The 27,598-nt window shown below is 41.3% G+C and overlaps 1 protein-coding gene across 5 annotated transcripts in view; it reads right to left on the bottom strand.

The window, feature by feature from the left end:
• Positions 1–10,031: 10,031 nt before the first annotated feature.
• The window catches only part of DOCK7 (dedicator of cytokinesis 7), a 185,315-nt gene continuing 167,748 nt past the window's right edge, over positions 10,032–27,598 (bottom strand). For 3 of the 5 annotated variants that reach the window (XM_029618626.1, XM_029618622.1, XM_029618624.1), the window contains 7 exons: positions 22,155–22,280; positions 20,384–20,473; positions 17,513–17,749; positions 16,447–16,590; positions 15,855–15,961; positions 15,326–15,493; positions 10,032–11,687 (listed from right to left, as the gene is read on the bottom strand). In XM_029618626.1, the coding sequence (XP_029474486.1) occupies positions 11,645–11,687; positions 15,326–15,493; positions 15,855–15,961; positions 16,447–16,590; positions 17,513–17,749; positions 20,384–20,473; positions 22,155–22,280 (915 nt within the window). In that variant the 3' untranslated portion in view covers positions 10,032–11,644. Of the gene's footprint in view, positions 11,688–15,325; positions 15,494–15,854; positions 15,962–16,446; positions 16,591–17,512; positions 17,750–20,383; positions 20,474–22,154; positions 22,290–27,598 lie in introns of all 5 variants that reach the window. The other 2 variants (XM_029618623.1, XM_029618625.1) reach the window with 1 other exon arrangement.

Raw genomic sequence — 27,598 nt, 5'->3', positions numbered from 1 at the left:
CCATTGCACAAAGTAACAATTGACAAAAAGCCATTAGAATAAATGGTCTGTTAAACAGAATATCTCAGGCACCGAAAAAGCCCAACCACTTAAGCGGTTGGTTAACCAAAATATGCAGAAAGGTTAGTTAGAGCAATTTCAGTAAGGTCATGTAGTATCAGCAACAGCTCCCTCGGAAGTTTTGTGAAGGTGTCTGCCACCCTTTCCGACTCTCTGCCAGTGTGGTGCTGCTGAGAAGTGTTAAACAGCTGCCGGACACTGTCCTGCACTGTACAGCCAGTGTCTTGCAGAATCTTTACAGCTGCCACTGTAAATTGCACCTGATGAGACTAGCGCCTGCTGGAGCCAGTGATATTGAATGTTCTCCTTGCGAAGAATGCTGGAAATAGGCCTCATATTTTGCCTTTTCCAGAGCGTGATGGGTGAGAGATCTGCGAAGACAGATATTTCATGGCCTTCCCACTCCACATGCAATTGTTTCCTTGCTTGGGTAAATATTTTTTCCTTGATAGCATAGCATGCTTTCATAGTTATGCTATCGCATGGTCTGTTCGCATTTTTCTGACCCAGGGTGCGATGGGCTCTCTCTAGTTTGGGACCTGCTGCGAAGGGTCCCCATTCTCCGATGGAGTCGACTCAGTCAAAACACCTTGACAAATCTGCACAACCACCGCCATACAGTCAGGGTACACTGGGGTCTCTGGCACCCTGCGGAATCTCACATTTGCCAACGTGATCTATTTTCCAGATCCTCGATCTTGACGGTTATTAGCAAGATATAATCAGATTGCATTGTTTTATGGTCACCTTGCAAGTGGCGAATCTCTGTGGGCTGAGATTCACTGGCGGACTCAAAATCATAAAGACATCAGTCCATCTCAGAAATTTCTTCTTTCATATTGCCCATTAAGTCCAGTAATTGTTTTTATAGTTTTTGGTATCTTGACGGAGGTCGCTGAATCAGTTGCGAACTTTAGCGCGAGTAGGTAGTTCAGAATCTTGAAAAGGCGAAGCATCATCTTGGCCTGGTATTGAAACAGATCTTCCGATGCCATCTTTTCTGTCTTGGCCTCCCGTCCACTATCCAGTTTTTGGTAAGAGAAGTTTTGGAAATCCACCGATTTCCACTTTTAACAGACATCTGAAAGTTGTCACGAATCAAACTGGTAAGCTAGAAAGGAAATCGTGCAGCGATGCCAGAGATATTGACTAGAATAACTTGATGAGGTGAGGAGCTCTCGTTTAGGCGTCCGATAGCTTTGGTGACGACACAGCCTCTCTCCGGAGGCAAGTTTTAAGGGGGAATTGCTTTTGGTGGGTTTTGTACCCATTGGATCCGAAGGCATTTCTCGAAGGTGGATGCCTTAGTTTGTGCTGTGACCAAGGAAATAATCAGGTAAGCAGAAATTTCTCCTTATTTATTTATACGGGGGTTAGTCTGCTGAAGAGCAATTATATAAATAAGCTTCTAGCCTTCCACCTGCTTCAGGCATTCCTGAATGTTGGAAGTATGTGTGTGGGGGGTGGGGGGTTACCTGTTATGCTCAAACTTTTACAAATCTAGCCCAAGAGTGGTGATGGCTCCTGTTCAAGTTTTTCCTTTTAAAGTGCAGGGAATCAGAATGGCAATGTTTCCAGGCCCTCTAATTCCTGCACCTTTAAGGGTGGGACTATGCCTCCAGGCTGGTTTGTTTTTTCTTTTTTTTCTGGGGATGCTGTAATTTCTGAGTTCAGCACCCCCAATGATTTCCAAATATTGGCTCCTGTGACTTCAAACTCTCCCCCCCCTGAGATAAAGTACTGTAACAGTGCTATATTTTAACACTTTGCTACAATGAAAACAATTCCATATGCTTCTCATTAGCATGACTAGGGTGCTAAAATTAGCTCAGCTGTTTACTTCCTGAGAGGCACACGTTTTACCCTTTTTACTTGAGATGCTATTTCAGCATAAAAAATTTGCACTAAACCCCAAGTAAAGCTGGCACTCACCCTAGTGCACTTTATTACATGTGCCTGTATATATCTTGGTGGAGGGGATATAACTTAAGGGCAATAATTCCTAAGTATTTGTGAACGAAGGCTCATAGTGCCAGATCCCAGCACTGATTCAGATTGAACTGGACGCTGAAAGGAGCAAGAGGAAGTGGCTGGGTCAAAAATTCAAAGAATATGGCAAATATACAAAGATTATAGCTGTAAGGAAGGATGCATCCTGTTCTAAAACTGGTGGGATGAAAGGTTTGTGTGGGTACATGCTTACATGTGTAAGGATAATGTTTAGTGTGAATGGTGTATTGATTTCTGTTTGGCTTTAATGACTGCTTATTGAAGGTGGTGTTTGTGTGTTAGAGGCTATTCATGTTATATGGTAAGTTATGGCATGAGGGTAACATAGCCAAATTGAGTTGCAGTGCAACCTGAGTGAAATTGGCAATTGGGAAACTCTAATCAGTAGATAGTAAACGGAATGCCTCTACCACGTAACTGCCACACCATGTCTGCTCTCACCACTTCACTGCTCTGATTCTTGGTCTGTATGAATTGTGGGATTGTGTGTGTGTGTGTCAAATCGGGTACGGTCCGATTCTGCTGGTGTGACCGTAGAGTGTGTGCATCTATATGACTTGGTGCATTTGCTGTGTGTGTACGGAAGTGGGTTTGTGGTATGTGTCTGAATAAGTGTAGCAGTAGAGTAACCTCTCTTTCTGTGAGTATTTGCGAGTTACAGGGTTTGTGGGTTAGGTGAGTGCAGCGATGAATTGAGTCGATGGGATGTGAGTAGCCCATGGCCTCTGGCCATCCCTTCTCCCACTACACTATTTCTTCCCTCACCTCTGTTAACTTGTCCAACTACTTCCTATACCTCCCCTTCTTCAGTTTGTCCCTCCCCTCTCCACATACTGCTGTGTAACAGACTCCTCGCTGTCTCCATGGCCCATCACCTCCTGGGTAGAATGTCAGTGGGTACTTATTGGGGATAAGGGTTTTTGGGAGTTGAGTATTTGGTTGGTGTATATGTACATAAACTGCTTCGGTGTCACTTGGTGCATGGAAATGAGAGATTAGATCTGAATGTATGGGTAATGTGGGAGCAGTGTGAAATGGATGTTTATTGACTCTGTCACTGTGAAGGGTTAGGAACGAGTGAGGAGAGAGCGAAGCCAAGTGGCTGTCTCAAGAGAGGCAATGATTGAATTTAGCAAGAGACCTTTTTTAAATCAATACTAGCAAGAGCCTGATCATCATCTGCATACATGTAGCTGCTGCAAACAATGCTTTGAATCAGTGTAGCAAGGGGGGAGAGAAATTGAAAAGAGTAGGTGAAAGGGCAGAGCAGTGGGGCACCCCCACAAGTGAGTGAGTAACTAGATGAAGTCGAGGAATTCAGTGTGTGTGAAAGGCTCTTCCTTCTAGGCAAGAAGAGAAGAGGCCTGAATGCTAATGCCAAATACATGGTTGAGAAGAAGCTGATGGTCAAATGTGTCAAAGGCAGCACTTAAGATTTTTTTTTTTATTGAAAAAGGAGACAGTTAAACTTCCTGCCAGTTATGTCAAAGAGCCCATTCGTGCTGTCCTCTACTGTTATGTGGAGTGAGTTTGATCTCCCCTCCAGCGAAGACGTTTGTTCTATATTGGTCTCCATGAAAGACACTTTCAGCCCTTTTAATTTATGCTGTACTGCTTTAATTAAGGTTATGAGGGCTGAGGTGGATGGATTTGTTAATGCTGTAGTATGTGTGTCCCTGACTTGGGGCCTTATGCTCTCTGATCTAGTTGGCAGTAGTTCACCCTGGCATCAAGAAGTCAGATGTTAATCTATTTGAGCCTTACCTCCTATCTCTTCGCTCCCTGTGCTTGCTAAGATTATTGAGAAAATAGGTTTCAGTCAGTTAACAGGAGTTTTTGGAAAACAATGTAGTACAGTTTGGGTTTTGCTCTTGCCATAACTGAATCGTTGTTTCTTTCTAACTTTGATTCTGTTTGAAAGGGATTTGACATGGCTCTAAATAAGTTTTGGTATTGCTTGACGTGTCAGCTGCTTTCAATACCCTTAATCATCACTCTATCCTGGGGTGCCTCAAGTCAGAGTATCTCTTCCACTGTTCATTTGTTTTCTTTTTTTTTTTTTTAACTGATCAATACAGAGTGGTTATTGGTAATTCATATTCAAACCTCATTCCACTAACAAGGGGTTATGGCTCAAGGTTTCTCACTGTCCTCCATGTTCTTTAATATTTTCTTATGTCCCCTGTGTGATATTTTCTTGGCATTTCTTTTAAGTTGTATGATGATGTACAATTTTTCTTCCCAATAACTTACACTTTTTCTGATGCATTTGCCAAACACACTCAGTGCTTCTCGCAGATTAGTGGGTGGTTAGCAAAAAATAGCCTACTGTTAAACCTCAAGAAAACAGACAGTATTGCTTTCATGCTCTGCTGCAATTACAGTAGGTTCAGAAAGTATGCATGCCCCCTTCACTTTTTTCCACATTTTGTTAAAACCTTATAAAATGGATACATTTTCCCCTCAATCTACACACAATAACCCATAATGACAAAGTGAAATCAGGTTTGTTGAAATTTGTGCAAATTAGCTTTAAAAAAATCCATATTTAGCTGAGCTCAGTGGCTCCTGCTTCCATTGATCATCCTTGAGATGTTTCTCTAATTTGATTAGAGTTCACTTGTGGTAAATTTAATTGATGGGATAGGATTTGGAAAGGCACGCACCTGTTTAGATAAGGTCCCAGAGTTGAAGGCATTGTTTGTAGACGTCTGAGACAAGATTGTGTAGAGGCACAGATCTGGGGAAGGGTACAAAACAATTGGAGCATTGAAGGTCCAGAAAAACACTTAACTAGAAGACGTTTAGAACAACCTGGACTCTTCCTGGAGCTGGTTGCCTGCCTGCCTGCCCGCCCAAACTGAGCAATTAGGGGAGAAGGGCCTTGGGGAGGTGACCAAGAGCCTGCTTGTTACTGACAGAACTCCTTTCTGCTGTGGAGATGGACACCTTTCCAGTAGAACAATCCTCACTGCAGGACTCCACCAAGTCAACCTTTATGCTAGAGTGGCCAAATGGAAGCTACTCAGTAAAAGGCACATGACAGCCTGCTTAGAGTTTACCAAAACTCTCTTAAAGGACTCTCAAGCATGAGAAACAAGATTATCTGTTCTGATAAAACCAAGATTGAATGCTTTGGCCTGAATGCCAAGTGTCATGTCTGGAGGAAACCAGACACCACTTATCACCTAGTAAATACCATCCTTACAGTGAAACAAGGTAGCAGCATCTTGCTGTAGGGATAGCAGACTGGTCAGGGTCCAGGGAAAGATGAACAGAGCACAGTACAGAAAGAAATCCTTGATGGAAACCTGTTTCAGAGCACTTTGTTCCTCAGACTGGGGCAACAACCCTAAGCACATAGTCAAGAAATGCAGGCGTGGCTTCAGGACAAGTCTGTGAACATCCTTGAGTGACCCAGCCAGAGCTCAGACTTGAACCTGATCAAACATTGCTGGAGAGACCTGAAAATAGCTGTGCATCAATGTTTTCCATCCAACCTGACAGAGCTTGAGAGAATCGGAGAAAACCCCCAAATCCAGGTGTGCCAAGATTGTAGCTTCATACCCATGAAGACTTGGCTGTAAGCAGTGCAAAAGGTGCCTCAACAAAGTACTGCGTAAAGGGTCTGACTATATATATATATATATATATATATATATTTTATTAATTTGCACACTTCTACAAATTTTAATGATTTTTTATTTTGGGGTAGTGTGTGTAGATTGAGGAGAGATGCATATTATCCATTTTAGAATAAGGTTTTAAGAATGTGGAAAAACCGAGTCTGCATACTTTCTGAATGCATTTTGTCTCAAGCTAGGGATTTAGGAGTTTTGGTTAACTCTGCTTTTTTTTTTTTTTACGTGTGCAGCTACAGTCTTTGGTGCATGGATATTTCTTTAAATTCAGTTTGCTATGCTCAAACTTTTTCTCAATTCAGATTGGTTACACAATCATTAATTCTGGGTTTTCCAAAATCTTTTTTGAAGGAGTTACAATTCATTCAGAATTCAGCTGCCCATCTTGTCTCTGGAAGTCCCTTCTGCACATATTTTGCCAGTGCAAACAGCTTCATTGGCAACCAATTTTTTGGCTTATAAAAGGTTTAAAATACTTACTCTAGTTTTTAAATCAATTAATGGTCTTGCTCCTCGTGGTTTTCCAAAGCCAGATGGTTACAGTCCTCCTCATACTTTGCATTCTGCATCAAAAGGACTATTAGTGATACCTACTCACAACTTTGACTAACCATCCCATGAATGTATTTTTGGTGTCACTGGTTCATCACTGTGGAATGATACCAATTTTCTCAGAGCTGAGTGGTTTTCAGTAGTGCCCTACAACATTGTAAAATCTCTCTTCTCCTCTGCATTTTTGATTTGATAATATTGAGAAGCCTTTTGTAATGGTATACTATTTTAATTTCTTAGCTGGCTTATGGCTAGCAGTGACTGGTACCATTAACTGTTGTATGGTTTAGATTGATTTTTTTTTTGTTTTAGAGTGCTTAATTTATGTGCTTAAAAATTGTGTATGTAACCTACTGAGCTATGTGGATCAGCAGGCTATAAATTTGATAAAATAGATAGAAATGGCATTGTGGAGACCTAGTGGAAGGAAGATAATCAATGGGACACCTTGATACCAGGATATGAATTATATAAAAATGTTAGGATGGATCAAACTGGTGGCAGGGTGGCACTATATATATATTAAAGAGGGCACCGAGTCAAACTAGATATTTCTGTGGGAAACAAACTATGTTGAATTGTTATGGATAGAAATTCCAGGTGAAAAGGGGAATAAAATAGCAATAGGGGTGTGTTACCATCCAACTGACCAGAATGAACAGACAAAATGCTAAAAAAAACCCCAAAAAAGTGGGGAAGCTACCACAGTCCCCAACACAGTAATAATGGGTGATTTCAATTACCCCAGGATTGATGGGGTTGAGTGTCACATCAGGACATGCTAGAACCGTGAAGTTCCTAGATGAAATAAATGACTGCTTCATGGAGCAGCTGGTACAAGAACCAACAAAATGGGAAAACATTTTAGACATGGTCCTTAGTAGACACAGGAGTTGGTGCAAGAGGTAACAGTGTTGGAGCCATTTGGCAATAGTAATCACAACATGATCAAATTTGACTCAATAGCTAATCTAGTGTGATAGCATTTAACTTTAAAAAAGATGACAATGCTAAAAAGAAGAAAATGATTAGGGGAAAACTGAAAGGAGCAGCTGCAAAGATTAAGAGTTTAGATCATGAATGGAGGCTATTTTAAAATATCATCATGGAAGCCCAGACCAGATATATTCCAAGTAATAGAAAAGGTGGCAGGAATACTAAATGACCACTGCCATGGTTAAAAAGTAAGATGAGAGAGGCTATAATAGCTAAAAGAACATCTTATAAGAAATGGAAGAGAGATCCAAATAAAGAAAACAGGAAACAGCATAAGCACTGGCAAGTTAGATGCAAATTATTGATCATGAAGGCAGGGAGAATTTGAAAAGAAGCTTGCCATAGAAGCAAAAAGTCATAAGAAAAACTTTTTCAGGTACATTCGAACTAAAAAGCCTGCAAGGGAATCAGTTGGACCATTAGATGATAAAGGGGTAAAAGGGGCATTTAAGGATGACAAAGCCATAGCCAAGAGACTAAATTAATTATTTGCTTTGCTCTTCACTGCGGAAGATGTAAGAGTGATACCCATGCCAGAAATGATATTCAAAGGTGATAATTCAGCAAAACTGAATCAAATCTGTGTACCTGGAAGATGTAATAGGGCAAACTGACAAATCACCTAGACCAGATGGTATATATCTCAAAGTGCTGAAAGAATTGAAAAAATGAAATTGTGGACCTGCTATTAGTTATTTATAAAATATCATTACAATAATCTATTGTGCCTGCAGCCTAGAGGGTTGTCAATGTAATACTAATTTTTAAAAAGGGATCAAGGGCTGAACCAAGAAACTATAGACCAATGAGTGAGTTCTGTGTCAGGCAAAATGGTAGAAACTATCAAAGACCAAGATTGTTGAACATATAGATCAGCATAGTTTAATAGGACAAAGCCAACATGGATTTAGCCAAGGGAAGTCTTGCCTCAACAATCTGCTACATTGTTGGAGGGCATAAACATGTGGATAAGGGTGAGCCAGTTCATACAGTGTATCTGGATTTCCAGAAAGTATTTGACAAAGTTCCTCATAAGAGACTTCTTAGGAAATTAAAAAGTCTTGGGATAGTGTCCTATTGTGGACTGGGAACTGGTTAAAAGACAACAGAGAGTAGGGCTAAATGGTAATGTTTTCCCGCTGGAGAAAGGTGAATAGTGGCGTGCCCCAGGGATCGCTGCTGGGACTAATGCTTTCTAATATATTTATAAACTACTTGAAAATGTGAATGAGGGAGGTGATCAGATTTTTTTTTTTTTTTTTTTAAGGAAAAGGTTTTTTTCAATTAAAAATAGGAACTTACCTTACTTTTTTGTTGGTAATATTTTTTTTAAAGATCCTACACAGCACTGATTTATTTCTCCCTGCCACAGGTCCGTGTTTTGAAGAGGATCTGCATCAGGGATCCTTCAAGTTAAGCTGCAGACTTCATTCCATCGCGCTGCCATTTTCTTTGTTCTATGACAACGTCTCTATTGAGTACTGCGCCAAAGTAGAGGCACTGTCATAGAACAAAAAGAGTTGCAGCGTGATGGAATGAAGCCTGCTGCTTGAGAAGAAAGTTGAGATCCTTCAGGCAATGCTTATTGGCTGTGCCAACACTACGCTTTATACGTCTGGTCAAGTGTAGGGATAGATGAATTGCTGTGGCTGGTCTAATGATGTGGAACACCCTAACCAAATGTATAAGGAAAGAGCACTGTTTAAAGATTGAAGAAGAGTCCTAAAACTTTGCTCTTTAATGAAGCATTCTGGCTATTATAAATCTTGACAGGCAAGTTTCCCTAGATATTGTGTTTACCAAATCTGGCTAAACCCAACTTGATTAATGGTAGATTATGCTTTTTTTTCCTTTAATCTAACATCAATGTTATGGCTTCAATGGCAAACCAATTTTTTTGCAGGCATGTTTGTTTAAATAAAAATAAATGGTTTAGCAAAATGTCCTATAGATCAGACTATAAGATATTAGAGTGTGGAGGCAAATTTCAAACATTTACATGACCTCTAACATTTTGAACATTCTTAAAGCATTGGTACTGTCCAAATCATTTTTTCTTTGTGCTTAGTCAGACACCAGTTAAAACATACAAAGTCATTGCTATCCTTTAGATTCTGGCTTGTGTTTAATTCGCAAAGTGAAATAAATACATAAAATATTTGAGAGAGTCTCCTTTTTAGGCTCAGGTTATTTTGGCCTGGATTGGCCACTGTTGGAAACAGGATGCTCGGCTTGTTGGACCTTTGGTTTGACCCAGTATGGCATGTTCTTATGATCACTGGTTGCAAGGGGTTGTGACAGTTTAAATCTGTTCGAAATGTGCTATCAGCAAAAGATGAGAAGAAAGCAAGCCAAGACACATATGAGTTGCTAGTATGAGGCTCCTACCTGTTCTCACTTTAAAGCAGTGATGCTAACAACAAGAGCGGCATCACATGTGAGTTATGAGAATTTCGTTACATGGGCTTAGCCATTAAGATCTTTCTGAACAACAATCATACTTATGATTCTGCTGCTAAGTGAAACAAAGCTCTGTGTGCAACGATGCATTTGTAATAAATGCTTCCACTGTCCAATTTAAGTGAGGTGCAGGCATGATTACAGCTCATATTAGACATGCGCTTCATGGTTCTCTTGTCTCTAGGCCACGCCGCACACAACGTCTGCATAATAAGTACTGGAATCGTCAGGACCACTTCTCTAATCTGGGACCCTAACACTCATCATTATGCTTGATGTATTCACACAATGCACTGGGCACACCCAGCAGGATAAACTGAAATAACATCAAATTTATTTGAAGTTAAATATTTGCCTTACAGTATTCCATTTATCAAAATGAGATTTCCTTCCTTAATATTTTACAGTACCATGGTGTGTACCAATGTTAGATTACAAAACACACAAAGTAAATTGTGTTTTCTTAAAATAAAGGGCATGTGGCAGAAAAAAAAATCATGATTTTCTTCTCTCTATCAGCTTACACCAATGTTTGAACTCTTCCTTCACAATGTTTGCAGGAAAAAAAAAAAAGGTTTAGCATGAAGATGCACACAGATTTGACACTTGGACTTTGCTTGTACCTACTGCAAAACCTTTTCATAACGAAAGCTCCAACCCCCCCTTTGCAAGTAGGTTCAATGTCACACTTGCATCTGGGTTAGGTATTGAGAAACCCCTTCAACCTTTAAAACCGCTCAGACCTTCCTCTGTTCCTATTTCCTCAGGCTCTAATGAGCTGTGGTGGTGATGGGGGGATAAAAATATTCAAATTCAAGAATGCATGGAGCATTCACAAAGCATCTGTAACTATGGTTAAAATAAGGATAAACTGTAGCTCGGTCAGGGTCACAGCAGCAGTTAAACGATGCACTAGATGGGGCTGGCGGGCTTTATCTGCTGTCACTTTCCTTGGGATGAGCAACAGATTTCCTTGCTCATCATCACTGGATGATTTGGGAAGCTGACTTTCAGCCTGGGAATGACAAATTAAATCTAAACTAGAGCACAAGCATAGTTAAGAGGTTGACGATTACCTACTACTTGCTCTGCTTCTTGACCAAATGTATCTGGTCTTAGGGTTCCTGGAGAATGCTTAGATTTCTAACCAAGCTTTTGCATAATGTTTTTGATTTGTAATTGCGCTTTGGTTTATAGGGCACGATGCAGGTGACTAAGCTCACACTAAACAGTACCTTCCAACATATAGATTACAAACTAACTGCGAAATGGAGACTTTAAAGTCATTCCAGTTGTGGCGGAGCACCCCGGGAATCCGAGGAGTTGAGAGAATGTAGAATCGTATCATGAACTAGTTAAAGTCAGACATGAATGACAGAGCTGTAGGCAATGTTTTCTACCTGGCTAGCATTTTCATTTACAAACCTAACCTTTTCTGTACCTTTCCCATGGTACATGAATTCTGCAGCCCGATGCACAGACAATGAATTGGAAATACACAATCGATAGTACCTTTTTAAATAAAAATTACTACATTAGAAAAAAAAATTTAAAAAAAGTCTGCCGTGAGGTCTCCTAATATAAATTACATAAATGAACTAAAAGTAAATACATTTAATGTTATATATACTATAAATAGTAAAATGCATTTAGTGTACCTTTGAGTCATAAAAAGTCTTTAAAAATACTGCTCAGTTTTTAGAGCATCACAGAGTTTGCAAAAATCACAGCCATGATGGTTAAACATCTAACAGTCCACATGTGACAAATCAAGATCATTTTGGCCACTTAACACTACTTCAACATGAGTGAATAAAGGGTGTGCATCGTGTCCAAGAAGTCCAGGGTTTTATTGTTCAATAAAACTATTTGCTCCCCGCAGTTCATAACGCAGCTTCTTCCTCAGCATCCCGAAAGTGCTCGCTTCAGATGTCGATTTTGCGCAGGCTCATTCTGCTGAAGGAATCTCTGCAGAAAAGAAAGACCATGACCACCACCATTTGAAAAAAATATCCATTGTTCACACAGCCATTCAGGGAAGATTTTCCCCTGCATAGCAGGTAGAGGCATTCCAGATTTTACCTTGAGCTTAGTATTGCACTTTAAAAAAAAAAAAAAAAAAAGGCCTACAGACATCGGTTAAAGCTTCTTTTACCTGTGGCTCACCAGCTCAGAGTAAAAGCTGGAAGGTCTCAAGCTCCCATGTAATGGAAACAGACACAGGATGTGTAAAAAAAAAAATGTGGGAAATTAAAAATGGATTGCTGCTTTGCATTACTGTAAGAAAGTAAAGATCATCAGTGAGATGGCTTTTGAAAAATGGGAATGGAGATTTACAAGCACTTAAAGGTTGCCTATAAGCACATAATGGGAATTTGATGGGTCCGGCTATGATCCTGCTCAATTTGTCAATATTAAGGAATAAAGCAGAGTTGCTAACCTGTAACAGGTGTTCAAGGACCACAGGATGTTAATCCTCACACATGGGTGACATCGTCAGATGGAGCCCAGCATGGAAAGCTTCTGTCAAAGTTTCCAGAGCTTTGACTTGGCATACTGAGCATACCCTATATACCAAGCATCCAGTCAGGGTCCCTCTTCAGTCTTATAACATAGAATTAGATTTAAAATAACAAAAACAGGAGAAACCCAACGCCGCAGGCAGGTTTCGTGAGGATTAACATCCTGCTGTCCTAGGAGAACACCTGTTACAGGTAAGCAACTCTGCTTTCGCAGAGGACAAGCAGGATGATAGTCCTCACACATGGATGAATCCCTAGGGCCCTAGGCAGGCTGAGTTGGGTTCTACACCTCAAACAGATTCTGAAGGACGTACTGGCATGTCGGCGATCCTGATCCAGACAATAGTGAGATGCGAATGTGTGGAGAGAACTCCATGTCACAGTCTTGCAGCTCTCCTCCATCTGCTCGCAGTGGGCCACCGCTGTTGCCATTGCTCTGACAGAATGAACTGTGACATGCCCCTCAAGATGCAGTCCCATCTGGGCATAACAGGAGATGAAGTCTACTAGCCAATTGGATAGTGTCTGTTTGGCAATGGCAACTCTCAACCTATTGCTATCAAAATAAATATAAAGTTGGGGGAACTATCTATGGGCTTCTGTCTGCTCCAGATAGAAGGCTAAGGCCCTCTTGAGGAGTCCAAACTGTGCAGTGCTCATTCACCTTGGTGTGAATGGGGCCTGGGAAAGAAAGTTGGCAGGACAATAGACTGGTTAAGATGGAAATCTGTCACCACTTTAGGCAGGAACTTAGGGTGCATGAGCAAGACCACCCTGTCAGGATAAAACTTGGTATAAGGTGGATGAGTCCCTAAGGCCTGAGCTCACAGCTCCTATGACCTTCCAGGTAGGTACTTCAGGTCACAGGTGTGCAGCAGCTCAAAAGCAGCTTTCATCAGCTAAGCTAGTACCACATTGAGGTCCCAAGACACAGTGGGAGGCCTTGGGTAGGCTTCAACTGAAGCATGCCCCACATGAAACGGACAACTATAGGTTGTACAGAGATGGGTGCAACTTCTACATCGTGGTGGTATGTGCCAGTTGCACTGAGGTGAACCCTAACAGAACTGGTCTTTAAACCAGCTTCTGAGAGGTGCAGAAGGTAGTCAAGCAGTTTTTGTGTGAGAACGGATCTAGGGCCTTCTACTCACACCACATAGAAAACCTCCTCCACTTCAGTCCATAGGACTTTCTTGTGCAAGGCTTCCTAGAAGCCACCAAGACCTGATACACATCCTCAGAAAGATCAAGTTGCTGCAACATGTTGTGGGCAACAGGGACTGCAGCCTTCCCAGATCTTGCATGATGATCTGGGGAAGTCCTCAGACTGATTGGTTTCCAGATTGCCAACTCAGCAGGAGTAGAAACCTAACCTGTCTTGGCCAAGGAGGGGTTATGAGGATTTTAATACCTCTGTCCTCACGAAGCTGAGTCACATTGTCTGATAAAATCCTTATTGACTGTCCTCGTAACAGAGGCAGAAAAGCTGGCAATGCGAGGAGCATTGCTCTAGTCTTCAAACAATTGATGGGCCTCTTCTGTAGACCACCAGTCCTGCATCAACTGCCCCTGACACCAGCCAGCCAGCTGGTGTCTGTTGTAACCACTATCCAGTTCGGAACTTCCAAGGCTCCACCCCTGCTTAAGTGGTCACGACCAAGCCACTATTAGAGTCTTGACCTGGCTACTTTCATAAGAGGCAACAATAGATGAAACTGCTCAGACATAGGATCCCATCGGGAAAGTAACATGCCCTGCAGTGGTCTAATATGGCAAACCCCCAAGGAACCAAACGTAACATAGAAGCGATGGAACCAAAAACCTGCAGGTACTCTTAGAATCTTGGAAATGCCACCTCCAACAAGCTGCGAACCTGACTCTGCAGCCTGTTGATCCGCTCTTTGGTGAGAAACACTCTCCCAATCCTGGTGTCAAAACATACCCCCAGGACCTCCAACACCTGAGAAGGGGTCAACTGACTTTGACAGATTCACAACCCAACCCAGGGACCTTAAACGCTGCAGCACCACTGCCACTGCTTGACTGGAAAGGGCCTTTGACTTTGCTCAAATAAGCCAACTGTTGAGATATGGGTGAACCAGGATGCCCTCCTTCCTGAGAGCCGTTGCCACACAACCATCACCTTGGTGAAGGTTCTCTGGGCTGTTGCCAGACTGAAGGGCAGAGCACAAAACTAAAAATGTGTCCCGAGAACCATGAACCGGAGCTACCTTTGCCCTCACTATGTCATACGGGCCGACATCGCCCGTATGACATAGTGAGGGCAAAGGTAGCGCCGGCGCCATTTTGAAGATTGGCAATACGGCCCGCGTGCAGGAGGTCGCTCCCAGACCCCCGCTGGACTTTTGGCAAGTCTTGTGGGGGTCAGGAGGCCCCCCCAAGCTGGCCAAAAGTCCCTGGGGGTCCAGCGGGGGTCCGGGAGCGATCTCCTGCACTCGTGACGTCGGGTGCCAGGAACCAAAATGGCGCAGGCGCTACCTTTGCCCTGTCACATGATAAGGGCAAAGGGCCACCGGCGCCATTTCTATTAACGCAGCCGTGGCCCGAGTGCGGGAGATCGCGCCGGGAAACACCCCCCCCCCCCCGGACTCCAGGTAATTTAAAACATTTTGGGGGGGGTTCGGGGGGGTGGGGGGATTTGTTTTAAAGGGTCGGGGTGGGTTTTAGGGTTGTTTTGGTGTGCCGGTTTTCCCGCCCTCCCCCGATTTACGATTTTTTGACGATAAATCGGGGGAATTGCTATTGTATTGCGGCTCTAACGATTTTTGACGATTTAAAATATATCTGACGATTGTTTTAAATCGTCAAAAAACGATTCACATCCCTACTGAACAGTATAGACCAGATGGAGCAGTGAGCGGCCAGGAGGAAGCACGCCCAGCTTACGTCCTCGCTGGAGGAAGATTCCAGGTTATCTTGAAAATGCATGTACACCCTCTTTGGATAACTTTTTTTTTGTTTTTGTTTCAACCAAAAAAAAAAAAATCACTGCCTGGAAAAAAATCCAATTCATCTAGTTGTCAACATTTGTGATCCCGTGCCAAAAAGAAAACGGGAAGTTACCTGTGGCAGGTAGCAGGCAAAACTGTCTTGTACAGCTGAGGGATTTTTCTGTTGATCAAAGGCTGCAGAGACTCCTTGAGACGATGGTAGTTCCTTTCAAGTTCCCGCTGATACTCCTTTTGATCTGGACCGATCAGGCTCTTGTTTTTACGGAGTGCATCTTCACATCTAAAAAAAAAAACAAAACAAAAACAAACCACACATGCAAAGCCTGAGAAACTGGCACACACTAGGGTAGCCGATAGCCACAGCTGGATGCATTTGTCCTCAGTACTGCAGGGGCACATGGAAGTATCTGTGACATTTTGCATTTCCTGTCTATGGGAAGGTGAGAAAAATATTTATATTTTCAACCCATATGTATTCTACTGCATTTCTGATACGGACTACGTGACAAAATGAATTAATATATAGAAAAGGGTCAGGAGGCGGCGTCCAAAAACTATTTCTCATTTAAAAAGCTCCTCCCCCCACTTCATGTCTCATTGAATTCATTATGACAATATCCATACACTGCCCAGTTTTTTACCTTTTTGTGAAGTCTTTGAAACAAAGCCGTAGCTTATTGTGGTGCCTAAAGAGCTTGGGGTCATTGGGTATTTCAGACAGAAACACCTGTGCAACTTCCAGAGGTCCCTACAAGAATAAATGCATAAATCTATCAGCACATCTAGATGCATAGGCTCCAACCCAGCTGCAGGGCTCAGAAGACTGCATTTTTACGGGTGCACCCTGACTGGAATCCCTAGTCATCGTTACTATACAAGACTGCAGCTTTTGTTTTCAAAATCCTTCCCACAAGACTGTTTCAAACTTACAGTTCAACACTGCCAGACTAGAAAAGAAAAGACTGAAGATTAATTGGTAAAGGCATGAAAACACACTGATCTTCCTATGTGTACCAATAAATCACTATACTTCTTAAAAATGTATTTCATTTAGTAATTAAGGACCACAAAAAAAAAAACAGAACCTATTAAGACTCCTTTACTAACACATGGACAAAGCAAAATGAAAACATACAAGTCAATGATGGCAAGACATAACGTTTTACTAACACATAGACAAAGCAAAATGAAAACATACAAGTCAATGATGGCAAGACATAACGTTTTACTAACCTGATTTACTGTTGTGCCCACTGAGCCCTGCAGTACCATTTGAAGCATCTTCGGATCGGATGGATCTTGGTGAGTTGCAAAAGCCAATTCCTGTGTTTTTTTCTGCATATCTTCTATTGCAACTTCAATTGGTGTCAAAATTATCTGCAATGAAAGTCAGACAATTATGTACATTTTCCAATAAAAATATATTACAATGAAAATGAATGCTGTCCCAAGCAAACATGAGTTTTTTTGGCATGTCATATGAATATGTAAAAACAAAGGTTAGTGTAAGGTGAGGCCGAGCTAGTCCAGTGAAAGTAAGGGTCAGGGTGAGATACGAACGCTTTAGCTCTACATAAATCCGCCATATGTTATACAAACACATCAAAATGCAACTGATTTTTTTATTTTTTTTTATAACTGTGCTAATTGCATGTCATCTACCCGATCGATTTCAGAAATCTCCGCCTCTGCTGCTTCACCACCCCCAACACTCGTTCTGTCCTCACAAGTGGAAGCCACGCTTATGCATGAATTTTCTAGCCCTTTTCAGCTCTGCTCCTACTGAAAATGACCGAGGTCACTTACAGAGGGGCGGTGGCTAGAACCATGTTCCACCTTTCACCTAAGCTTGGATCCGTTTGGTGAATTTTTGCAAAGCTTTTGTGCCCCTGGGAAGGACTGAATCATTCCTGGTCAAAAAACTGCTAAACATGTACATTTAAAGAATGTGCTTCTTTGAATGTGTAAAATCTACCTTCTCTGTCACTGCTGTAACAATACTGGAAGAGATTTGTGAAGTGTTGCCTGAAAGCAATTGTACAATATCATCAATAAGCGAACACTGCTGGATGGTGCAATAAAAGTTATCCCCTACTGCCTAAGCTGTCAGTTTTAATCCAGTAAACTTGAAACACTAAGCCCTATATGACGATAAGCATTTTGGTACCACAGCTGCTTTGATGTTGGTCTTGGAAGGTAATGCTTCTTCAGGAAGGCGTCATACAATCACATTGTTTAACCAGGTGTTTTGAATTGTAACTATTTCCAGTTCTGGTCACTGCTCGGAAACGGTTCCCACCTCTTCCTTGTGGATGACGTTTATTCTGGTTTTTATGTAAGGGAAAGCGTGCGATGTTGTTAGGATTGTCTTTCGCTTAAACTGCTCATGCAGCTCTCCGTGGGCTCGTCCATCCAGCGTGAAGGGGGTGCAGTACATGAAACGGCGCAGATTGTAGTTCTTGTCAAAATAGGTTATTCTATCCTTCATTTCGTACGTGTCAAAGTAAGGCTCCACATAGGTGATCTGAATGAAGGCCTAGAAAACAAAAAACACATTTCTACCATATCTCTGGGAAACGTAGCATGAAACGTCTGCTATCCTGAAACATGACGGCAGATAAAGCTCATATGGCCCAGTGAGTCTGCCCAACCATCCCGTTTATTTAGCATTATGATTCCCATCACTTCCTCAGACATCCTCTGTATTTATCCCATGCTTTCTTGACTTCAGATACTGTAAAAGTCTGTTACTTTTGATTTCTAGAGCTACAGCGGATATATTCTCATTTCCTTCAAATAAGTGGAACAGTGTGAAACTCAGACTTTGTTTCCACTCATCAAGCCAGTCAAAGCTCCTCCCCTACAGTCCTTGGGAAGGATGGGGAACCAGGTAGCACTCAACAGCAACATCTGCTGACTGTGCAAGACACCACTGGATGCAGCACGCGTCCCCCTGCTGGATCAATGTTGCAGTGCCCATAGATAGAGGGATGTCAGGAAGGAAAAAAATAAAAATAAAAAATATCTGAGTGGCGGCAAATGAACAAATGCTAGGGCATAAGTCCTGGCCAGGGATAGAGCTGGTGCAGGTTGAACTGGAAAGTTCAAGTGTTGGAGCATATTCCATGCTGCAGCGAGTGGGATGTTAACCAATTAAAAGTTTACCGAGCTAACTTTGTTTGGCACATTCAGTGGGACTTAACCGGGTAACTCTCCCGCTGAATAGACTCCGCTAAAGTTATCCGGATAAAGTTTTGCCGAGGGAGTGCCAATCCCCTACCTTAAAAAAAAAAAAAAAAAAGTTGGTCAAGTCCTCCATCTCCCAAAACCGGCTCACTCAGCCGAATACTAAGTGCAATAGAGCTAACGATTCCCAGAACATCAGTATTAATTTATTCATTTTTCTCCAGGTGACAATGAAGAGATCAATGCTCATTCAGTCCCAAGTAACTTTAACTGGTTAAAATTAACTGGCCAGGGTATCCAGGTAACTTTAGCCAGCTAAAGGTGTTTGTTTGGCCACCTCAGTTTCTTTATGATAGAAGATCGTGGGCAGGGATTGGCCACCTCTTCGGTACGCTGGGCTTTTGGGGGTTTTAGTTAGCTGACTAACTTTAGGACAGCAATTTTTCCAAGCAGAAGCAGCCTGGTCATTTAAAACCCATTTTAGACTCTAATGATTTTAGAGTAGAGGTCCAGGCATGGGTCCTCACAACAATAGGTTACTACAACTTGTATATGTTGGACTGCCTTCCACTACAATCAGGGCTTTAAGGGCCTTATCAAATTCAGCAGCTCGCCTTGTAATGAATGGACATAAATAGGATCCTGTAACTCCGTTATTGTATGAGCTGCGTTTGGTTGCCAGTAAAACAGAGAGTGGAATTCAAAATGTTAGTGCTCATTTTTAAAACACTGCAGCATATGAATGTTCCCTTTTATTTAGCGGACCTCATAACTTTATACGATCCTATGTTCCCAAACCAAGAATTTCTTGAAAATTCCTTTGGCAATTTCTTCTTAACTGATAGCTACAAGAAAACAAAAGTTCTCTTTTACAGGCCCTGATTTATGGAATGTTTTACCTGATTTATGGAATGTTTTTCCTGATTTATGGAATGTTTTACCTGATTTCTTAAGAGCCTCAAATGATATTTTATTTTTCCACAAGCACCTTAAGGCTTTTTTTTTTTTGTTTCAGGCAGCTTTCAGCACCTCTCCTTCTCGAGTTAGTGTTCCTTGTGCCTAGGTCAGCGTGGATAATCTGTTATATGACAATGTTTTTAATTTTTGTTTATAATTTTAATTTTTATGAGTTTTATCTCCATAATCCGCTCAGCATGTACTTTCAGTATGAGGGGAATATAAAACATTTTAAATAAGTAAGCCAGTTACCTATCTGGCTAGTGCTGAATATCGGCGCTAGCCGTGCCCCTGGAACGCCACACACTGCTCGTTTACCCAATGACTTATTGGGCTAAAGTTTACTGAGTGACTGCGGGTTACATTTTTTTTAATGACGTGTTTTGTCTGGCTAACTCCAAAAATGAACTTTGAATGTTGATCTCTAAGCATCAGTACAATTTTTTGTGTCAAAGTATTTTATTTCTTTATTTACTGATTTTGTATACCCTAACCCCAAGAAACGCTGGAATTCAGGAGTGTCAGCCCGAACACTATCTACCGAAACAGCACGAGAGTTCCTATGAGTTTTGCATTTTGAAACAATGAGCCAAATTCGACCTTTAGAAAGAGAGTTACAAAAAAAAAAAAAAAAATCCATAAATCAGTTTGACAATTTTGGAAGAGCACATCTTTAGCTCAACGATTTAATGTAATTTAACATCTGGAAGGAAAAAAAAATTGTGCAAGAAAAAAACTTCAGCGGAGAGTTATCACAGAACCTTCTGCCATAAATGTAAGAATCTGGGGGAAAAAAAATTCTACAGGGCTTTTTCTATAATCTTTTTCTAAATTATAGGCATTTCACGTTCGTTTTGGCCCAGCTGTGGCCTGAAAGTTTAATCCCGCCCTAAAAGCATGAGACTCACAGAAACGATTGCTGCGCAAGTCCATAAATTTCTGTGCGCGTTGCTCCTAGGTGAGTAACCTTACATTCAATGCCAGAAGCTACCACGCTCTCTGGCTGGCTAGGCTTGCAGGTTCCTACCTTGTTGGGATCTAATTTACACTTGTCTACTGGGTTAGAATCTTTAATAACTTCAACCACGTCTTCACCAAAGCGTTCTCCGTAAAATCCCTAAAACCAATTGAAAGAAAAGCAAATTATTTTCAGGATCAAGAACAGAAACAGCAGCGTCTGAAAGATTTTGATTGGCCGGAGAAAAGGCACAAAGTCCTTGGTGAGAACTTTAGGTTTCTTTCTCCATACAAAAACAAAAAGAGAGTGTGTGAGTGTGAGTGAGTGAGTGTGTGAGAGAGTGTGTGTGTGATATAATTTTCAAAAGAAAACAAAAAGTTGACTCTTGGATTGTATGGCAACATATATTAACTATGACCAAAAAATTGTCCAAAATAGTTGCAGACGTACAAGATAATTTTATCACAATAAAGTCACAAGTAATAATATTAATTTCACCTTGTACATATCTCCTTCACGTTTCGAATCACTGTTTCAGGAGCTTCTTGTTATCAGATGCAATACACAGAGGTTTCTTGAACGCTGGCTTATCACGTGTATTGCATCTGATAACAAGAAGCCCCTGAAACAGCGATTCGAAACGTGATATGTCGGGCATAATGAATGGGAAGTATGCTGCTTAATTTTTATAAGCATTTCAAAAATCCCCAAAAAATTGTTTCCATTGAAGGAAGTTCTGGACCGATGATTATTGATGACCCGTCGGCGGAGAAAACACTGAAAAATATGTAAGTTCAATACCCGCGGGGGGTGTTATGAAGGTCCATCCTTTATAAATCAAAAGTTTGAAGGTTTTTCTGTGAAAAAGATATGTGCAAGGTGAAATTAATATTATTACTTGCGATTTTTTTTTTTTAATCATAAAAGCATAACTCACATGCTCATCCATCAACTGAAAGCATTTTTTTTTTCTAAAATCATTCAGGAAGGCTCTGGGTTTAACTGAAATGAAGTACTGTGGATGGCAAGATACTGAGACCTCAGTAAGCTGGATCTATCAATGTTGGAGTACACTGAGCGATAAAGTATTGTGCTCCTGTTACTGCTGCTATCAACAGTTAATAGTGAACATAGCAACCTAGTCAGCGAGAAATTTGGGATCATATCTTATGTATGACTAAGTAGCTGGTCTCCCTGGTGCAACCACATGCGTATGTATGGTAGGAGCACCTTCATTACAATCTCTCTTCCATCTCACATAAAGAAGAGGATGCTTCCTCCCAAATGAGCTATAGCACAGATTTATTTCCAAAAAAGTGGAGTACTCCTTTAATTTGAAAGTTAGAGTAGGGTTTTGCTGAAGAAAAGACACTGTAGAAAGACAGATTCAAAATATATTCTAACAGTTGGGTCAACACAAGTGTCCAGTTACACCCATGTGATTTTTTTTTTTTATTAGATCATTTCCCTAGAATGGCCCATGATTTGAGTTTAGAGGAATCTTCTCTAAAGCAAACAATTCAACCAAAATAACATTTCTATTACACTAAAAAAATTAAAATCAAAAGGCAGCAAGGAGACAGCCCTGAAGGAACATACGGCAACTGGTAAAGAAGAAAGGAGTAAGAAAGATGACAGCAAAGCAAAGTTTTGGGAGGAAAAGCTGAAAATACAACCTGCTCCACTGCTGGCGATCTGCATGAGATACAAGGAGACCTAAGATCCGCAGGAGAAACGTCACCTCGAATAACGGATGACCAAGAGCTAAAAAGATAGTTCAGTCTTCAATCAACATAATAAGCTTTCTGATTATCAGCAACACAAACCATAGTAGTCTCACCTCCAACCTATGAGAAATCTCTGCTAGTTTGGTTATTGCAGGCTCCTTGTACACAAATTCTTGTTCATCCAAGTCTCCAAATTTGGATCCATAGAAACCAACACGGAAATATGTCCCGAACATTCGCTTACCATCCTGTGGTTGAGGGGAAAAAATAAATTTAGCCCAAAAAACCCCCAAGCAAAACAAAAGTCAGTATCACTTGCAGTGTGCAAATGTAAAATGTTTGTTAATTTGCTTTGCTCTTTAACGCAGATCACATGCGTCGAAAGATCTACAAAAGGATGTCAAGCACTTTCTCTGCAATCATCTGCACCTTATCCCCGTGTGGAGAGATCGGTTGTCATGTGCACAAATAATGCACTGCTTAAGCCAGGACATCCAGAGAAGACATCTAAATGACGCCCATAAAAATATAAGCACCGATTAATTATTTTACCGGCTGCTTTAATACTGCGGCACAGATAGAAATGCAGAGCACAGTAATGTATTTTATTTATTTATTTACAATAATTAGTAGTGTTTATTTGACTAGTGCTGTACTTTACCATAAGGAGTAGTTTTATAACTGCTGGCACTGGTCCAAAGTTTTCTGGGAACTTTCTACCCAGCGATCTTGCACAAATTTTCAAAAGGCAAGAACGCAAGCGCTTTCCCTTTGAAAATTATCCCTGGAAATCTACCCACACCACATCACAACCGGCTAACTTGTGCAGGCACTTTTGGATTTAGAAAAGTCTATGCCTAAGGCCAAATCCCTCCCCCAGCTCTGCTCCCGGAAACAGCTCCGGTCAGTGCGAGCCAATTCTGACCTGCACCCCGCAGTGGGCCCCTGTGTGCGTGAGCCTGCCTGCGCACACGGCGGGCAGCTTTAAAGAGGCATCGCTTATCCGAGGAAAACGGCTTTAAAAAGATACGGAGAACACAGCATGAGACAAATGCACTTGGAATTAGTCAAGACACACCGCAGCTCTTCTTCTGCATCACAGTGCAGCATATAAAACACACGTGGGGTACTAAACACACAAAACCCGGGTTTATGCCCATACAACGACTATTCTTGATGAGTGTAAAAGTCCGCACATAGTGGGGGGACGGAGTTAAGGAGGAGTTGATTTTTGAGAAGCACCCCCATTAGTTACCCAGTTCATCTTATGCCCCGGCAAGGAGCAGACGCAACTCTGCGCGAGGTAACATTTGTGATTATTCACTGTGTGCACGCACTCGGCCAATTACCCAAAAATGTAGAGAGCAAACTCATGCATATAAGTTCACTTTGAAAATGCTCAGGAAAATCTGTGACCACAATTATGTGGGGCTGTCATAAAATTTCCCTCTCGGACACCCTCTCAAACCGCAAGACTCCAAGTTTCATGTCTACAAAGGAACAAGCATGGATTTATGCTGGCTGTGATGCTCTGAAACTGACCTGTGAAGACTGGAAATGAGAATAAAAAGGGGGTCTTGGGAGATTCTCTGTTGGGATTTTAAAGCCTGGAAGTGTAACTTTTAAGACGTGTTAAGGCAGCACCAGCTGCCCCACGGCCTGAGTTCACTGTGGGCCTGTGAGTCAGCTATATTGATCATCATCACCCTCTCCTGGACGTAGAAGATTGAGGTCCTCTATCCATTCGAACGAAGGACCCTGGCACTCACTGGTTAAAGCATCTTATGCTCTAACCCAAATTCCTTTCTGTATTATGTTTTAATTCCTTCTGCCTTTACCTTTCTTCCAGCTTTTAAGCTTCCCAAGTTTTTACTCCTTGTTAAATGTAACTTTGCCTTATTCACCTCTCTTGTTAATTACTTTTATTTATTGTTTCAGTTATACCCTTGTTTTATGTAAACCGATCCGATATGGTTATTACTATGAAGGTCGGTATAAGAAAGTGTTAAATAAATAAATAAATCATTGCTCTTGTGAAAACATGGTGCAGAAGGTAATGACTGGGCTTTAAACTTTGGAGCCGGTGCCTTCCTAGCTAAATGCTAGTTTATGACCCAAAGTTTGCTGGAACTGATTGGCTGCTGGCCACATCCCTCTTCTACCCAACAGTAGGATCAATCTGACCCTCTCCCTTCTATTGAGTGGGGGGCTGATGAGCTTTCATCACTGCTCCTCCAGCAGCGGGTTCAGTCTGTGATGTATCCCCCTTTTGTTTTTTTCACAGCCATTTCGAGACAAGATGGTAGCCTATGTCCAGTCCAAATTCCCATAAGAAAGAGAGCTGGCATTTGGGGCTTTTAGTGCTGTGGCTTATGCACAATACAGGGGTAATTTTGTAACAGCCCACACATAAGAAAGTCAGCAAATACATGCACACCAATATTCAAAGCAAACATTTTGCTCACATATTTCTTAAGATGAAATGTACACGCAAACTTTCGAAAATGCAAAAGTAGGAGTTTGAATCCAAACACCTCCCCGACCCTGCTCATTCAAGGTAAACTTGTGTGAATAGAAAACCCAAATGCAAATTTACAAACATATCGGGTGGGCAATGTTATAACCAGCACTATTTTACCCGCAGAAATGCCACTGAAAATTACCCTCCATTTTTTGTGACATTCTGAATTTTTTGTAGTTTTGCTATGAAAACTAAAAAGAATATGCTAGCGGTTTCTTGTTAGCTTTTTATGACAGCTATTTTCTAGATGTGCTTTTTTTTTTAACTATATTTTAATGGCTGGGAAAGTTCTATACTTTCTACCTTCCCTGTGATCATCAATATTTATTGAAAGTAATAAATACATAAAAGTAAATACAGGGTAAACTAGAATGCAATTCAGATTATGTATTTTGACGACCCAAAGGCATGGGCTGGAAAAGAAGCTGTAATGGTTGGTGAACCTTTGGAAGAAGAGGAACCACTCTGTATCAGAGTCAGCACGTGTGGTCCAACAATCCAATGGATCGGTTCTTATAGCAAAAGCATTGGTATTACTCCTGTTTGGGAAGAAGGGCACTGGTAGCATCTCTGTAGTGTCATACATTTTAAAATGGCCCAGGCTCCTCCCAGAACAAAGAGTTTGTTAACACTGGGTGCAAATTAGCACTAAGTTCAGTAATTGCCTCTTTCTCTGTCATGGAAACAGGGGAGGTTATATTTTCCTAGGAATAATTCTAACTATAGGAGGAGTTTTTGAAATCAGGTTACCTCACACTCTGAGAAAGGGCAGCCTTTCTGAAATTTTCTGTGTGGTTTTCCTTTTTCTGAAATGCACTTCCTAAAATACCAGTAAGAATGCCGGAAAGGGGGTGAGTCCCTATGTCTGCCTGGAAGACCTCTCCCTCACCCACCCATCCCCGTTTCCTGCTTTTTTTTTTAAATACACTGCCTGATTCTTGCAGCAGAGAGATAGGCGACTTATCAACCCAACTTTTCAGGCTGCAATAATTCTACCCTGGCTTCCAATGCATAACCAACACCGAGCCTAACTACACAGAACTCTCCAGGCTTAATTTCTACCAGCCATGGCCTCACGGTTGCAACTTAATGCCTCCTACCTGCGCATGCAGACTATTCATCGACCAGGGCTCTAGCTTGGGAGTCCGTTTCTAAGTTTATTATATTGAACTGGGGAAGATGTTCTATGCCTATTTTTACTATAAAAAAAATAAGAAAGGCTGACTAGTAAAAATATACAAAACCCAAGTTCTCCTTTAAATATTTACAGACCCCAACATGTTTCATGATAATACATTAATATCCTCAATTTAATCCCACCTCTAACTCATTTACTTTAATTCTTGAGCTCAGAGCCTCATATCTTGTTTGTCTGTCTTGACTAGACTGTAACCTTCAAGGATTAGGGACAGTCCACTGTATGTTCTGTACAGCAATGCATACATCTGGTATGAGCTGTACAAATGATTAATTATAATAAACAATTTGGAGGGATGCAAACCATCCATTTTCAAAGCCGACCCCAGGCACCTAACTCCTATTAAAACAGAAGAGAGAGAACAGGGGCGGCTGAAGTACTATTAATTAATGCACTGTGGAGGCAGCTCCTGCAGTTGGAAAATTATGGAAAAGTCACATTTTAATTTTATTTCAATGTAGTGTTTACTCCTGGGCATTAATTTAAATCTAGAGAATCTCAGTTTCGCACCAGGTTAGGTGCATTTTTCAATTCATGCTTAACGACAATTAAGTTTGCAAAGCTTGGGAGTTGAATAAATCAGGCCCAGGATTTATGGCTGCATTATAAGAGCCCAAGGCAGAGTCACTATTTTCCCCAAGGTGTACCCAGTCCTTTTCTGGCCCTCTAAGTTCAAGGTATAGAAAATAGCCACATATATAGCAGGTACTGCGTGAAGAAGCTAAGAAGAATGGGAGAGCTGCTAGGGCAAGCCCATTCTCTGAAGTGCAGAGGATGAAAAAACCAACCCTTCGCTGAAGAAATCCATAATGAAAACCGGGGAAGTTATCGCCGTACGCAAGATTACACAACTGCTATAACCACCCCAAGCGGGTAATGAGGGGAGTGTGCAAAGCTTGAGCATTTTTGCACGGACCTTCCATCAATACCTGAATAAAACTTTCTGCAAACCCTTTCAGGAAATAGCTGTGGAAATGTGAGGATAGCATGAAGGGGGAAGGCATTAAAAATGCATTTCTTTTCCTATTATTTCTAGAAAAATAATAGGGTCTGGGAAGGAAAGGAGCAGAAAGATGAACGCTAGTAGCCATTACAGGACTGGCAGAGCAGGTAACAGCCAGCATGAGTTATGAAGGGTTGATGGTCATTACTCTGCATGGTAAATACCTTCAAATAGTCTCAAGGTGTTTTAAATAAGTTTTCTTTTGCACAAAAAAAAAAAAATTAAGCTCTGCCAGCTGGGGAAGTAATTCATACCCAAAAAAATGCAATTTAAAAAGCTCCTACAGGAAAAGAGACAACACAAACAGGATGCCTTATTCGTGACTTATAAAGACAGTTAACGACCACAAAAATCTCTTGGGATAGCGGGCATCAGCTTACCGAACCTTTAATTTTAACCCACCTCTCCCAAACTGAAGGATCTTCCAGAGGTAAAAATTACTTTTAGCTGGCACAGCTCTTTTGATCAAATGGAATTTTGGAGGTTTCCACAAGAATAAAATAATGAAAATCCACAAAGTAGGAACTTACCACAACAGACAATAGTAAAAGTGGGGGAGGAGAGTCAGCAACCAGGGCAAACAGAGGAGAAAACAGAAAGTATTTTAATCAGGGAAAATTCCAAAACAAATAAGCAGCAATTGGCAGCAAAACACAAGACATGTGAGCATCAATTAAAGCATTTATAATGGGGGTGGGGGGGGGGGAGACTAAATGAAAATACACACATGCAGCAAACAAAGAGCTCAGGAAAGGTCAGCAGATGAGCAGGAGGAGGAGACAGCGTGCACGGAAACATGACTGAACGGTGTTAGGATCATAACCTATGGATGGGA

This window comes from Rhinatrema bivittatum, chromosome 10 (genome assembly GCF_901001135.1).
Source record: "Rhinatrema bivittatum chromosome 10, aRhiBiv1.1, whole genome shotgun sequence".
Lineage (NCBI taxonomy): Eukaryota > Metazoa > Chordata > Amphibia > Gymnophiona > Rhinatrematidae > Rhinatrema > Rhinatrema bivittatum.
Note: the sequence above shows the minus strand (reverse complement) of the source record. Positions and strands in the feature narration are given on the sequence as shown.